The 14473-nt window shown below is 43.3% G+C and overlaps 1 protein-coding gene across 6 annotated transcripts in view; it reads right to left on the bottom strand.

Annotated features, from left to right (window-relative positions):
- Positions 1 to 2698: 2698 nt before the first annotated feature.
- The window catches only part of Exd2 (exonuclease 3'-5' domain containing 2), a 35041-nt gene continuing 23266 nt past the window's right edge, over positions 2699 to 14473 (bottom strand). For 3 of the 6 annotated variants that reach the window (XM_011244225.2, XM_006516414.4, XM_030247011.1), the window contains 5 exons: positions 11101 to 11432; positions 9947 to 10053; positions 9604 to 9739; positions 7936 to 8292; positions 2707 to 4053 (listed from right to left, as the gene is read on the bottom strand). In XM_011244225.2, coding sequence (XP_011242527.1) covers positions 3837 to 4053; positions 7936 to 8292; positions 9604 to 9739; positions 9947 to 10053; positions 11101 to 11432 — 1149 coding nt within the window. In that variant the 3' untranslated portion in view covers positions 2707 to 3836. Of the gene's footprint in view, positions 4054 to 7935; positions 8293 to 9603; positions 9740 to 9946; positions 10054 to 11100; positions 11433 to 14473 lie in introns of all 6 variants that reach the window. The other 3 variants (XM_006516415.4, XM_030247012.1, NM_133798.3) reach the window with 2 other exon arrangements.

The raw sequence follows: 14473 nt of genomic DNA, 5'->3' as shown, positions 1-14473 counted from the left end.
ATAATAATTAGTAAGCTATCAAATCTTTGGGGGAAATTGCTCCCCTGGCTCCACTTGCTCACTCCCATTCTTGGGGAGTGTCCCTTAATAAACCATGAGAAGGCTCAGTGGCTCAGTGGGAAGAGGAAACTTAGCACCATGCCAGCTGGATCCCAGGGACTCTCACAGCAGAAGGAGAGGACTATCCTGAGCTTGTCTGTCATACATGAACCCATGCACATACAAACAGCCCATATACAAAAATGTAAAGTACATTTTAAATGAGACCTAGTGAAGAAAATTAAAAGATAAACAAATGGAAAAAAAATCCTGGAAGCAAGGTAAATCAGAATTCAATGTTTAAAGAGGTCAAATAAGAAGCTAAACTGAAGTAGTCTCTGCCTGCTGGGTTCCTAAGAGCTGAGAATGGGGGTATTAAGCGGGCTTTATTTCAACAAAACACATTTTGTCATCTGATCCGTCCGTGACATGGGTAAGAATAAGTAACTTATGGCTGTATTCTTAAATGGTAGAAAATCCCTGGATGTGTGCTTCATTCACTTTACAATGGCAAGTTATTAAACACAGATCTATTTTCATAAAAGAATCCATCTATAACCTTATTTTAAAATAAAAAAGTTTTTAATTGAAAAATTTACATTAAAATTTTTTTAATAAACTATGTCCAAAAAAAAAAAAAAATCACTGACTGCAGAAGCAGGGAAGGGAACATAGTAATGAAGAATGGTAGACAGGAGGAAGCAAGAAGGGGCCCAAAGCCACTAACACGAGAGCCAGGGCATACAGGGTCCATCCCAATTCACAGAATAGCTCAATCCATATACAGGACGCTTGGAGCTAAAGATGAACTCTCTAAGGTGTATGCTACTCCCAAGCTAACATCAATTAGTGCCCACTGCAACAGTGACACCTCCCCTCAACTCCAGTTTCCAGAGTTCTATCTTAAAGAAATTACCAAGTACAGAGTCAGAAATATACAAGAAAGTTTATCTCCATAACTGGCAATGAAAGATTCAAAACAACCATGCTTTTGAACAGAGTGTGGAGCTACATAACCAAATAAGAGCTACTGGAAACATGTTAACATTAATATTCATTGGTCTTCTGTTGTTTTGTTTTGTCCTGAGACAAGGGTTCACGTAGCTCAAATAGTCTTAAACTTACTATGTAGCTGAAGATAAGCCTAAACTTCTAATCTTCCTGCCTCTACTTGCCAAGGGCTAGGATTATAGCCATGAGCCAGCACACTTTAGAACTTTATTTTCAAAGACTTAAAGATAAAGTAAATTACTTGGTGATGCCATATTAGCAAATGGGAAAAAAGCCAGGATGCATACAAACATCAGACACACACACAGGCATGCACACACATATGATAATTTTAACTTTATATTTAAATTTAAATATTATACATATACATATTTTAAAATACTGATATTTTTTCTTTTGAGACAGGGTCTCTTTATATACTTCTGGCTGTCCTGGAACTCACTATGTAAGCCAGGCTGTCCTTGAACTCAGAGATCTACCTGCCTCTGCTTTCCAGTACTGGGATGCTGAGATACTGGGATGGTGGAATCAAAGGTGTGTGTGCGCCACCAACCTGGCGGAATGAAGATTCTTAAGCACATCACCAAAGCCTAGCTCTGTTCCAAACGGAAGGGAGATGGACCACTGTTACTTTTCCTTTAGGCTCTTCTCTAATGAGCATGTACTCATTGTGTAATCCAGGCTAGCATCAAATCCGACATCCTCCTGCTTTTTCCTCATGCATAGAGACTACAGAAAAGTGCTATCCACACCTGGCTTTGCGTATTTTATATCAGAAAAATAGGTTTACTCTAAAATTTCTCATTGAAGATGGCAACTTTCACTCGTAGGGAAAGGCTCAAAATTTCAAGATAGACTCAGACTATAGATTCCAATCTACACAGCAATGCTCTTCTGAAAAGCTAAAAGGACATAAGTTGCACAGACTAGCTTTCCCTTTGCTGATGGCTCTCTTACACTGGACCTTGTGGGGTCTCCACTGGAGTGCATAGCAACCAGTATACCTTAATTGTCCCTCACAGTATTTCTCACTTCTTCCTATGCAAATCAGGAGGACTAGGAGAACCCATCTCTCTTGTTCCAGAAAAAAAGTTTTCTTATAAAGCTATAGAAGTGACTCAAAATTAGCTACAAATATTTTGAAACACAGGTCACAAGTCATATTAAATGACTACGTATACAAAGTTGCTCATTTCTTGAGGATGGATATAAAAACCAATCTATGAGTGCCATCTTGTGGAAGCCTGACAACTACCATGGCCAAGAACCGAGCTGGCCTCCCATTCCTCTTTGGGCTTTTTCACTGAGCTCCCACAGCCAGGTGCCGCAGGCTTTGTGATAATCTACTATATTAAACATAAATTTCCCAAAAGAAGCTGGTACTATTTGTTTATATGGATGTCTAGACTTGATCCAGAAACGCCTGAGAGGACAGGTGGGAAGGCAGGGCAGAGGGGCAGAGTGTAAAACGCACAAGTGTTTGTGGACTGCAAACCCATCCCAAAGGCTGTGGTGCAGTGTGTATGGTGTATCCATGCTATATAAGTATCACAGTACTGCCACGAGGCAGGGACTCTGCAGAAGAAGTAGTAACTCTCCCCAAAATACTTACTGATTTCATAACGTTAGTAAGAAAAGCTTCACATTTACAATCACTGAGCTTTGTGCTTTGAAGTTGTTTTATTTATCAATGTCAGATCAGTTATAAGCAACTTGGGTACAATTCCAAAATAGAACTCTTGTTGGATTCTGGGCATAAAATTCTTTTCAATCTTGTTAAGATCTTATAAAATAAGAAAGTTTTCCTAATAGTTTAGAAAAAATTCTAATTGCTAATAAATTGATTTCATACTCAAAGTAGTAGTCTAACATTTTGAAAGGTGAAACATTACCCTTTTAAACTTCTATTGTATCAGATAATTTTAGTGTCTCAGGCTCTAGGGGAGGCGAAGTCCTCATACTGAAACCTGGCCAAATGGCTCTGGGAGTGAATTAAGGACTAAGGAGAGGTTAGTATTGCATGAACATGAACACCAAAGGAAGTGGGCGCAGACTCTGAGAAATCATGGTCCTCAGAAGCAGGACAAGAGACATGCAACCAGAGGAGAGGCTGAGCCATGTGTCAAAGCTCTCCTGGGAAAGGGTCAGCGCTTGTCAGCCCAGCCAGCTGAACACCCATTTCCAGAAAAGGACTTCCCCTGGGACAGGGAAGAAGCCCATAGCAAGCTGGCCTTTGGTCCTGTATGCATTGAATGAGAACATTTTCAAGCATGTAAAATAAATCCAAGTAATACAGTTGGAATGGGCCCCAAACAAATACATATGGGAGAGCAAGAAAGATTAAAATAGTGAGGCTGAACTGGGAATAGGAAAGTGACTCTTGGGTCACTTCTTCAACTCTGGAAAAAGTTCTCCCTGGCCTGGAAAAACCAATGCAGCAGAGAGAATTACAAACGTCTTCCCAGGGCCTGACAAGTTACTTCAGAGAAGACTTCTCCCTCTTAGGAAAAGCAGAGAGGGAGAGTGAAAATGAAGGCCAAGCTTCTTTTGCACACAAAAATAGGAGAGAAAGGAGGAGAAAAGAATAGACTCCCCAACTAAACTCAAAACCATAAGCTCCCCTTCAAACAACAGCCTTGCTCCATCAGAAGTACCAGGGGATCAGTGTAGGTTAGCACTCTGAGCTGAGTTACCAGGGCTTCCCCCATTAAGAACATTAAACAGTAGGAGGTGATTTTGACCTTGGCTCCTGCTTCCTGCCTGTCCTGACCTGCAGGCAGCAGCAGTCATGACAGCTTGATGGGAAGGTCATCCCCGTACTTTCGGAGCAGCTTCTGATGGTTGTGGTCCACTGACCACTGCTGGGGCAGGTGCTTAGGCTGCATGGAGTCCAGGAAGTGCTGACGCCAGCGGCTCTCCAGCTGCATGAGGGAGCGCAGCCCACCCTCGGTGTGACGCTGTACCACCTTTAGCCCATGAGGAATATAACTTTCATTGTATATCCTGCCAAAACATGAAGTCGTAAAGGGTATAAGCTAAACAATCACTGGGCAATCTCCTAGGCAGATAAAGAGATAGACCCCAAAGGACACTGTGTTTTAAATGTTTTTAAAATATCTTTTTGTTTGTTTGTTTGTTGAGACAGGGTTTCTCTGTGTAGCCCTGGCTGTCCTGGAACTCACTCTGTAGACCAGGCTGGCCTTGAACTCAGAAATCCAACCTGCCTCTGCCTCCCAAGTGCTGGGATTAAAGGCCTGTGCCACCACGCCCGGCAAAATATCTTTTTTTAACCTCTATTTTTTTCTTTTTCTTTTTTTTTTAAAAAAGATTTATTTATTTATTATTTGTAAGTACACTGTAGCTGTCTTCAGACACTCCAGAAGAGGGCATCAGATCTCATTACGGATGGTTGTGAGCCACCATGTGGTTGCTGGGATTTGAACTTCGGACCTTCAGAAGAGCAGTCGGGTGCTCTTACCCACTGAGCCATCTTACCAGCCCCTCTATTTTTTTCTTAATGTGTAGGATACAGGCTCAAACTGGAGAGATTTGGGGGTTTTAAGTTATATTTATGGGAAGGTCATATATACTTATCTCTATAGGGAAATCTTGCCTGGCTGATGATAGGTTAGAAATATTGATCTTGTATTTGTTGGTTCGAGGCTACTCAGGGAACAACTTACTTCTCTGTAAGCCATTAATTATTAATGGCTGATTTCTCAGAATACTGGCAGACCTGGGTGTAAATTTCAAGGTGATCCACTTCTTTAGTGCCTTCTTCCTCACAGAAAGCATGTCAGACCACACTGGTAAGGAGTGTGTTGGTCACCATGAGAGTTCCTATGGCTGTCAGCTATGCAAACAGTGTACAGCAGAAGATAACACCCCCCACCCCCGGGGCCTAGTCCCCAGCTAGACAGGAAACCATGAAAACTTCTGGTACTATGTGAACAGAGCCTCCCACAACTTCACTCTACCTCCTTCAAGAAGTGAAACCACATTTCTCAAAAAAGTCCCTTGCTCCAAGCTTCTTTCCTCTCCCAACATCTATATTTCCAATCCTTCATCCTAAACTCCCCCACCAGCTCAGCAACTTTGGGCTCTCCAAACATCTGCAGGTGTTTCATATTTCCCACTGTTGTTTTGGGGTTGTTTTTTTGTTTGGGCTTACTTTTTGTTTTTGAGACAAGCTCTCTCTAGGTAGCTCTGCCTGACCAGGAGCTCATTTTGTAAGCCAGGCTGGCCTTCAACTCACCCAGATACACCTGCCTCTGCCTTCCAAATACCACCAACCCCACTAGTTTCAATCTGCCCCCAAACAGCCCGTTCTCAGCCTCAATCTATCCTCTAACTCAGCAGCCGACTTATTAGAAAGGTCTATGGTTAGCTGGACGTGGTGGTGTACTCCTGTAATCCCAGCACTCAGGAGGCAGAGGCAGACGGATTTCTGAGTTCGAGGCCAGCCTGGTCTACAAAGTGAGTTCCAGGACAGCCAGAGCTACACAGAGAAACCCTGTCTCAAAAAACCAAAAAAAAAAAAAAAAAAAAAGAGAGAGAGAGAGAGAGAGATTTGCTGATCGTGAGGTATCTGTTGACTCTATAAGATCACGTGTCAAATTAAGTGGACTTGGGACTAATGATTTTTTTATAGAGGTAAATCCTAAAATCAGCACATAAGATGAAAATAACAGCCAATTAATACCTTGGAATACCTTAATTGCCACGAAGTGGAGCACATGTGGTTCTGTGTCTCACACCTCACACCTAGGTTTGTGAGACTTGTGACCAGTGCATTCATTCGCATTTCCTGTCTCACTGCGCTAACTGTCCAGATCCACTGAATAGAAATTTGAGCATCGGCTTTCCTATTTAATTTTTTTCTTCTTTCTTTTCTCTTTTCCCCTCCTTCCCTGAGAGTTCATAGTTGAATTCATAGATATATCTCAGTGTTCCTAAACAAGAAGTTTACAATCCTGGAGCATGAATGAACAGGTACATAGTTCAACAATAAGAATTGTGAGTGACTATGCAGCTATCAGTTTAGACAATGATCGAATTGATAGGATTAGATGTCCATTAAACTCTGGTAATGAGGCTAAATGCTTACAGTGTTTTGTTATCAATAATAAAAAATGTAAAACTTTATTTATAGCAGCAAATAATTATTTCTTTATTCAAGAAGTGCCTGTCTCACTCACACTACTGAGCAGCTCAGACAGCAAATATCTCTTAAGCAGATACTAGCACCACACTAAAAGGCTCTATTAATTGACTTTTTATTTCTAATAGCAACTTAATGACTTTTCATCTATATCTTATATTTCTAATTGTCCAAAGTTTTTAAGAATGTATTTTTAAATTTTATTCTACTTTATGTAGTCATAGCGTAAAAGTTACTTTCTAAGTTTTAATTAAATACTGTGAGGTTAAAGTTAAGTAACTTGTCAAGATCACATTACATTAAGGAGATTGCTTTTGACCAATTTCCAAATGAACTTCTTAAATTGTTTTCATTTATTAGTATGTATATAGCCACAAATGCTTGTGTTTGGGTACACAGGGTTACAGTAGCATGTGTGGAGGTCAAAGAACAACTCTTAGAAATTGGTTCTTTCCTTTCAGCACAGGCCCACCAGGGAGCCAGCTCAGGATGTCAGGCTTATGCAGCTGGTGCTCACGTCTGTAAGCCAGCTCAGTGACCCCCAGAGGAGCTTCTTACAACAGCTGCCCTCTGCCCTGCAGCCACAGGCCTTTCTTTTGAAAGTTCTATTATTTTATTTAATTACTTATTTGGTTTTTCTTTCTTTTGGTTTTTTAAAATTAATTAATTAATTATATAAGTACATTGCAGCTGTCTGAGACACACCAGAAGAGGGCATCAGATCTCATTATGGATGAGCCACTATGTGGTTGCTGAGATTTGAACTCAGTACCTTTGGAAGAGCAGTCAGTGCTCTTAACCTCTGAGCTATCTCTCCAGCCCTTATTTGTTTTTTTAAGTCAGGATTGCCCTGTATAGCCCTGGATGTCCTGGAACTCACTCTGGAAATCAGGCTGGCCTCGAACTCAGAAACCTGCCTGCCCCTGCCTTCCAAGTGCTGGGATTAAAGGCGTGCACCACCACGCCTGGCAGCAAATCTCTTTTTTAAAAAAAAATCATCACGGGGCTGGAGAGATGGCTCAGAGGTTAAGAGCACTATCTGTTCCTCCAGAGGTCCTAAGTTCTATCCCTAGCACCCACTTGGTGGCTTACAACCATCTATAACGAAATCTGGTGCCCTCTTCTGGTCTACAGGCATACATGCAGGCAGAACTCTGTATACATACTAAATAAATAAACCTTTAAAAAAAAATCACACTTTCTTTAGGAATTGGTGTGTGTGTACAAGTGCATGCAAGCATTCACAAGCACGCCATGGCATGAGTGGAGGTTTGAGGACAGCTTTTAGAAATTAATTCTCTTGATCTATCATGCAGGTCCTAGGAATTCAAGTAAAGTTGTCAGACTTGGCAGCAAGTGCCTTAACCTGAGCCATCTCGCCATCTCGCCATCTTTTTTTTTTTTTTTTTTTTTTTTGGTTTTTCAAGACAGGGTTTCTCTGTGTAGCCTTGGCTGTCCTGGAACTCACTCTGTAGACCAGGCTGGCCTCGAACTCAGAGATCCGCCTGCCTCTGCCTCCCAAGTGCTGGGATTAAAGGCGTGCGCCACCACGCCCGGCTTCGCCATCTCTTATGAAAAGGAAATTCTCAGATTGTTTGATTCTGACAGACAGTGGATTAGTAAGCACGTGGCTAAGCACTGTGACTGTGAGCAGCATTCTCATGAAGCCGTGAAAGCTGATGTTACTGAGTCACAGCCCATCCTCTCTGAGCAGTATGCTGTACCTGGTCTCCAGGCTGGCGGCCTCGTGAAGCATCTCCTCTGTAATAATATCTGTGTTGTAAAACTCCCTGAGTGCGTGCAGCAGCTCTTCTTTCCGATGAGCAGGTAGGCTCTCTGCGTTGAGCAGGGCTCTGGCTCCAGAACGCACCTGTCTCCGCTCTAAGTCTTCCAGCAGGCGTAGGCCCTCCTCTGAGCCAATGGGAGCCTGGAACTCCTTGGCCAGCTGTTGCTTCAGATGGTTGTCATAGTAGTTAGAGATGGCATGGCAGGAGGTGCAGAGCAACAGCACATCATGGGAGTTGTGGTCCTTCATCTCAATAGGGAAATGCTTGCGGTACTCATGTGGAATTATATTTTTCCTGGAATGAGCCCACCCCAAAAGCAATGCTCATTACCTTATAATACAGAGCCTATATGGAACCAGCAAGTGAGATACTGGAAGGCTTGGGCAGCACAACTCAACAGAGTTTACATGAAGGCAATACTACCTATATGACCTGCTTGCCTTATCTACCTGCGCTTTAGGGTCTTCTCCCTTAAAGTAAGTGCAGACTACGTGCTGTGAGGCTTCAACGGCAGGGGCTGATAACAACTACCGTGTTCCTAGAAAGGAGACTCTCAGAGAAATGAAATGGTATTATACTGACTTTTGATACCTGCACAGTAAATCTCAAAGACATCTGGTGGGCTAAGCAAACCAATTTCCTTTATCTGAGGACTCTACTACTTTGACATCGCTTCCTGGCTCACCAAGGTGTGTCATCATTTTCTAAGCAGAACTATACGCAGTGGCAACAGTTGTCTCACATAGCAGAGCAAGGAGAGAGGGAAGTGAACCAGTAAAGAGTAGCATGGTGGCACATGCCTCTGATTCCAGCTTGGAAGGCTAAGTCAGCAGGACAGCCACCCCCAAGGCTACACAGCAATACTGTCTCAGCCAGGCTATAGTGGTACACGCACGCCTTTAATCCTAGTGCTTAGAGAGGCAGAGGCAGGCAGATCTCTGAGTTTTTGGTCAGCCTGATCTATAGAGTGAGTTCCAAGACAGTCAGGGCTACACAGAGAAACACTGTCTCTAAAAAATACATAAGTAAATAAAATAAAAGAAGAAATATTCTGCCTCAAAATGAGAAAAGTGATCTCTGAAAAAAATTAAGATTAAGAAAAAGAAAATAAGAGTAACACCAGAAAATAACAAAAATAGAAAAAGAAAAAAAAGAGAGTAACAAAATACACCAAAATGATGGAAGGAAGAGAGGGAATGGGGGAGCAAGGAGGGAGGGAAGTTGAGAGAAAGGAGGAGAGAGAATGACTGTACGGGGGCCGGGGCTTGGGGGGAGTATGCAAATCCAGTGGCCAGCCTCACATCCACTGTGGGAACCCTAATGTGAAAGGACAACCTTGGGAGACTCTATAACCAACACTACAGTTCAGAAAGCTCGAGAGCTTCAGGGAGGGATCCCAGGATCCAGCTTCAAAGTCTGCTTTAGGAGGAACAGAGGCCATGAGAGACAGCAGGTAGAAGGCTGAAGCTGTAAGGAAAACTGCGGTGTATGTAGAGTAAGACTCTCTGCCATTGTGGGAAAACTCAACCAGGGCATCTGAGGGCTCAACATATGACTACACAGGCAACTGCCACAGGAGGCAGATTAGTCTAATACCATACTCACCGGATGTAGGTATCTGTCTTGCCACAGACAACACACAGATTCTCTTTAACCATCAAGTAATAATCTCCTGGGGACTCAGGTCTTCCTGCAGGTTCAAACTGTAGCCTGACCACAAAAGGTTCTTTACTCACCAGCTCTTAGGAAAAAGAGAATGCATCAGTGCTGGGCACTCCCAAGAAGCTCTCTTAACTACTGTTCTTTGTGTGCAAGCAGAGAACTCCAGCTTATGACTACCCAGCCCGAACATCTCAAGCCCTCCTGGTCTTCCTGCAGTCTCCCTCTTCCACACCCTACTCACAACAAGACCCTATGTATAAACAAGCATGGCAGACGAGTCTCACACCTCCAATGCCTTTGTCCAGGTACCACTGAGCTTTCCTGCGGTCACAGGTGCACAAGGGCTGTCCATCAGGAGCTTGGAGGAAGCAGTTATCATAGAGAGGGGATTTTCTGCAGGGAAAGGAAATCTCATGCTGAAAGCTGTTGGTCAAGCTTCCCAAGACCTTTCCACACTCTTTTCTGAATGACTCAAATTATTCACAACATCAGTATCAAATATAATACAAGTAGAAAAAGCAAACAGGCAAAAAACCACACTCGACTCTCAATCTGTATTGGCTAGGAAGCAGAGCTACAAATGATACCTGGAATTCTTATCCTCATGGACTGAGGCACTGGCAAGTGAGTTAGGTGGTATTCACAGAGTTCTGCTGTGAGTGTAAACAGGAACAGAGCACCAATAAACTGCTAAATCACTGAATTCAACACTAAATTAAAATGGTAAGAGTTCAATATAAAGAAACGAGGGCCACGTGGGTTGATTACTGGCTCCCATGCAACGTTTCCTTCAACTTAATCATCTAATTTCTTAAGGTGCCATGTTCCAGGGATTGCACTTCCACTCAAAGCATCCTCCTCGAGAGGTGTCAGTCACATGGGAGATTCTCACTAGCTACACAATAAAGTTGGTGTGAGGCTGAAATCACGCTAAATTAACAAGGAATCTTAAGGTGCACTTCTCCTGCTAAGTATGAGGACTTCATGTTCTTCATGTTCATAGCTGTCTCAAACATAAAATGTACAACCCCTTAAATATTTTATTATAGCTTGTTTAGTCTGGAGGAGGGGCACACATGTGCATGTGGAGATCAGAGGACAACTCTGAGAGTCAGTTTTGTCCCTCTACCATGTGGGTCCGGAAGACTTAACTCAGGCCATTAGGTTTGGCGGCAAGTGCCTCTACCTGGTAAGCCATTAAAGTTACGGGCCTAAGGTTGCAGGTTGCACTAGGGTTGGTGACAAAGCATGGGTAAATACTTTCATCTCTATTCCAACTGACAAATAGAAAAGTGAGCAAAGGGGAAAAGAAGAAGAAGAAGAGCACAAACAGAAGCACAGCGCAAATGTCATAAAGGTCCATTAACGCTGGGTCTCTGCTGCCTGACTCAGGGTAAAGCTGGGCTCTAACTCTTCAACATCAGGGAACATGCGGGTTACCTGGCAGAATAGCCCACCCCCAGGGGCTTCCTCTTATGCTTCCTGGGGTCTCTCCCTTGGTTGTTGCCTGGCACCATTCTATCAGTCTTAGCCTTCCTATTTCTCGGCTTCAGCTGCGACTCCAGTGCTTCCCCATTAACCTCTTCAACCAGCCGGCCAAGTCCTTTGCTTCGGAATGGGATGTCTACCATATTCCTGCATCTCTCCAAGGCTTTTTGCCAGTTGATTTGGTCCGTACTTTCCTCTTCATAGGAATCTCTAGAGAAAGGGTATCCAAGAAGATGGAGAAAGAGAGCCACTGAAATCTGCGCATCCCTGGCAGCATAAGTTACCTGAAGAGAAAAGCCAGAGGTCAGTGGGATATGGAAGACAAGCCAGGCAGAGTACCTTCAAACTCAATTATAAACGCTTTGGAATACCACGCAGGGTAGCTTTTGCTTAGTAGCATAAAACCTTGGGTTTGGCCAAACAGTGGTGGCGCACGCCTTTAATCCCAGCACTCGGGAGTCAGAGGCAGGCAAATCGCTGAGTTCAAGACCAGGCTTAGTCATTAAGATTTATTTATTTAATTTATCTGAGTACACTGTAGCTGTCTTCAGACACAACAGAAGAGGGCATCGGATCTCATAACAGATGGTTGTGAGCCACCATGTGGTTGCTGGGTATTGAACTCAGGACCTCTGGAAGAGCAGTCAGTGCTCTTAACTGCTGAGCCATCTCTCCAGCCCCTAGAAAATAACCTTAATAAAGCCATTTTTCATTCACCACCACCACTAAAAAGAAAAAATCAGAAAACAAAACAAAACAAAAAATACCAAGTTTGGTGGCACATACATTTAATCCCAACAGAGGCAGGCATTTCTCTGAGTTTGAGGCTAGCCTGGTCTATATACATTTCCAGGTCAGCTAAGACTGCATACAAAGATCCTGTCTGTTTCAAGGCACAAAGAAGTAACTTACTCAGGGTTACAAAAAAACAGAAACTGCTATGGAAAACAAACTAGATAATTCATTGCCTAGAATTCTGCCACAGGTTTGTATTAACCTAAAACACAAATTTTCCTAAATTTTCCCTAACGTTTTGAAAGGATGAACTAGTAACTGGCTTGAAGACAACTGAAGGTTGAGACCTAGACAGAATATCTGAGAAAGGTCAATGATGAGATGGAAATGACCGGAAGAAACCAAAACCAGAACCAAAACCAAACCAACTTTCAAACACTTACCAACTGTGTTCTGCACAACAGGGCCAAGAAACTACCTCTTCCAGCATCAAAATAGTACAGATGTAAATCACAGGGGTTGGAGAGATGGCTCAGTGATTTAAGAGCACTGGCTGCTCTTCCAAAGGATCCAAGTTCAATTCCCAGCACTCAGATGGCAGCTCACTGCTGTAACTCCAGTTATAGAGAGCTGACATTCTCACACAGACATACATGTCAGCAAAACACTGGTGCACATAGAATAAAAATAAATGCATCTTTTCAAAAAATTTATATCACATAATGGCTAAACTGAAGGCCCTACAGACAGCTATACAAAATCCTAAAGGATTACCTCTAAGGGTAAAAGATTAAAGGATTCCTTTCTGGAGACACAAGCAGCCAGAGGGACGAGATGCTGAAAGCTTCTAAGAAAGTGTTTGATGGTCTAGGAAGGTATTTTGATGTTGATAAATGCAAGTTATGAAGGATTTATCTTTTTTGTAAACTTAAAAAGATTGTTATAAGCTTCAGGAAAGACACTTGAGTCAAATGGATTCAAGATGAGTACTGTCAAGTAACGACCTGTTTCCCTCCCTACCTGCCTATTCCTGGGGGTAGGGTAGGATCTATTTCCCTTACCCTGGTCCTGGGACCCCCCCACCCCTCCTCCAATTACCAAGACCATAGGCCCAAGAGTTTCAAAATACACACCCAAGAAAAAGGTTTTCTCATAAACTCCTTAACTTTCTCTCCTGCCCCTAACATCGAGGTGTTTCCTCAGAGCCTGCATCCAGGAAAGCTCTAAACCAGTTATTCACACACAGGTGCTCTGGCCTAGCCTCACAGACTGCTTCAACTGGGCCTACACAGCCCTCCCCCCAGACAGGCCAGTCTGGACAGCAGTGAAACAACCAGTTCTTCCTGGACTTGGCCCACATCCCATAACGGTGCCCCAATGTTAGCAGGAAGTAGGGGCTGGGATGTTTGGTTTAGGACCCCGGACAAGGGACTGAGGTGCATATTTTACATATCAAAGCAGACCTGGCCTCCATGTTCTCCCAGCATCCCTCAGTTCCTGTCTGGCATACCCTGCACCCAACCCTGAACTTTACAGCCCGGGGGGATCCTCCCTCTGTAAACTAGACATTTGGTCTCATTTTTTCCTTCTCGGCTCTCTCTCTATGCACTCTTGCCCTTTCTCCCCCCAACCCTCACCTCTCTCTCTTCTCATGGTGACTCTCTTAGCCTCAATCCTTGGGGCCAGTGAACTTGCCACAGAGCAGCTTCCTAATAAACCTGCACTTAATATATTCCAATCTGGCTTGAATTGGCTCATTTGACTGGTGGCAGAGAAATAACCTATCAGATACACAATTACTGACCCCTGACTAACTACAGCTACTGAAAAGGAGCCCATCAGCCCCCAAAGTCCTGCTGTAACTGCTCTGTACTCAACCCACTACTTTTGTTTGTTGGTTCATTTTTGTTTTTCCAAAACAGGGTTTCTCTGTGTAGCCCTGGCTGTCCTGAAACTTGATCTATAGACCAGGCTAGCCTCAAACTCAAGATATCCGCCTGCTTCTGACTCCCAAGTGCTGGGATTAAAGGTATTTGCCACCATTGTTCAACCCAATTCACTTGATGATTTTTAAACATTAACTACTGCAAGGTGGTGGTGCCTTTAATCCCAGCACTCTGGGGGCAAGGGCAGGCAGACTGGATCGCTGTGAGCTGAAGGGCAGCCTGGTCTTGTTTGCTGACAACTGACCCAACAGAGTCAGGTCTTTGTGCTTGGAGAGCTCTCTCTAATTGGTCCCCACCTTTCCTTCCAATTTACTAGCCAACTGGGATTAACATTTAAAAAGGCAACCCTGGGTCCAGAGAGATGGCTCAGCAGTTAAGAGCACTATCTCTTCTAGGGGTCCTGAGTTCAATTCCTAGAAACCACATGGTATCTCACAACCATCTGTAATGGGATCCGGTGCGCTCTTCTGGTCTGTCTGAAGATAGCTACAGTGTACTCATATACATAAAATAGAAAACTAAATCTTGGCTACCAAGAGCTGCTTTTATTTTCATTAAATATGTCCTCTATCTTCTGCTTACTCCTAATTGTGTACCTCAATATTCTTGGTCAGGAGACAAGAACCAGACAGGAAGCCAGGCGT

Source organism: Mus musculus, chromosome 12 (assembly GCF_000001635.26).
Source record: "Mus musculus strain C57BL/6J chromosome 12, GRCm38.p6 C57BL/6J".
Classification (NCBI taxonomy): domain Eukaryota; kingdom Metazoa; phylum Chordata; class Mammalia; order Rodentia; family Muridae; genus Mus; species Mus musculus.
Note: the sequence above shows the minus strand (reverse complement) of the source record. Positions and strands in the feature narration are given on the sequence as shown.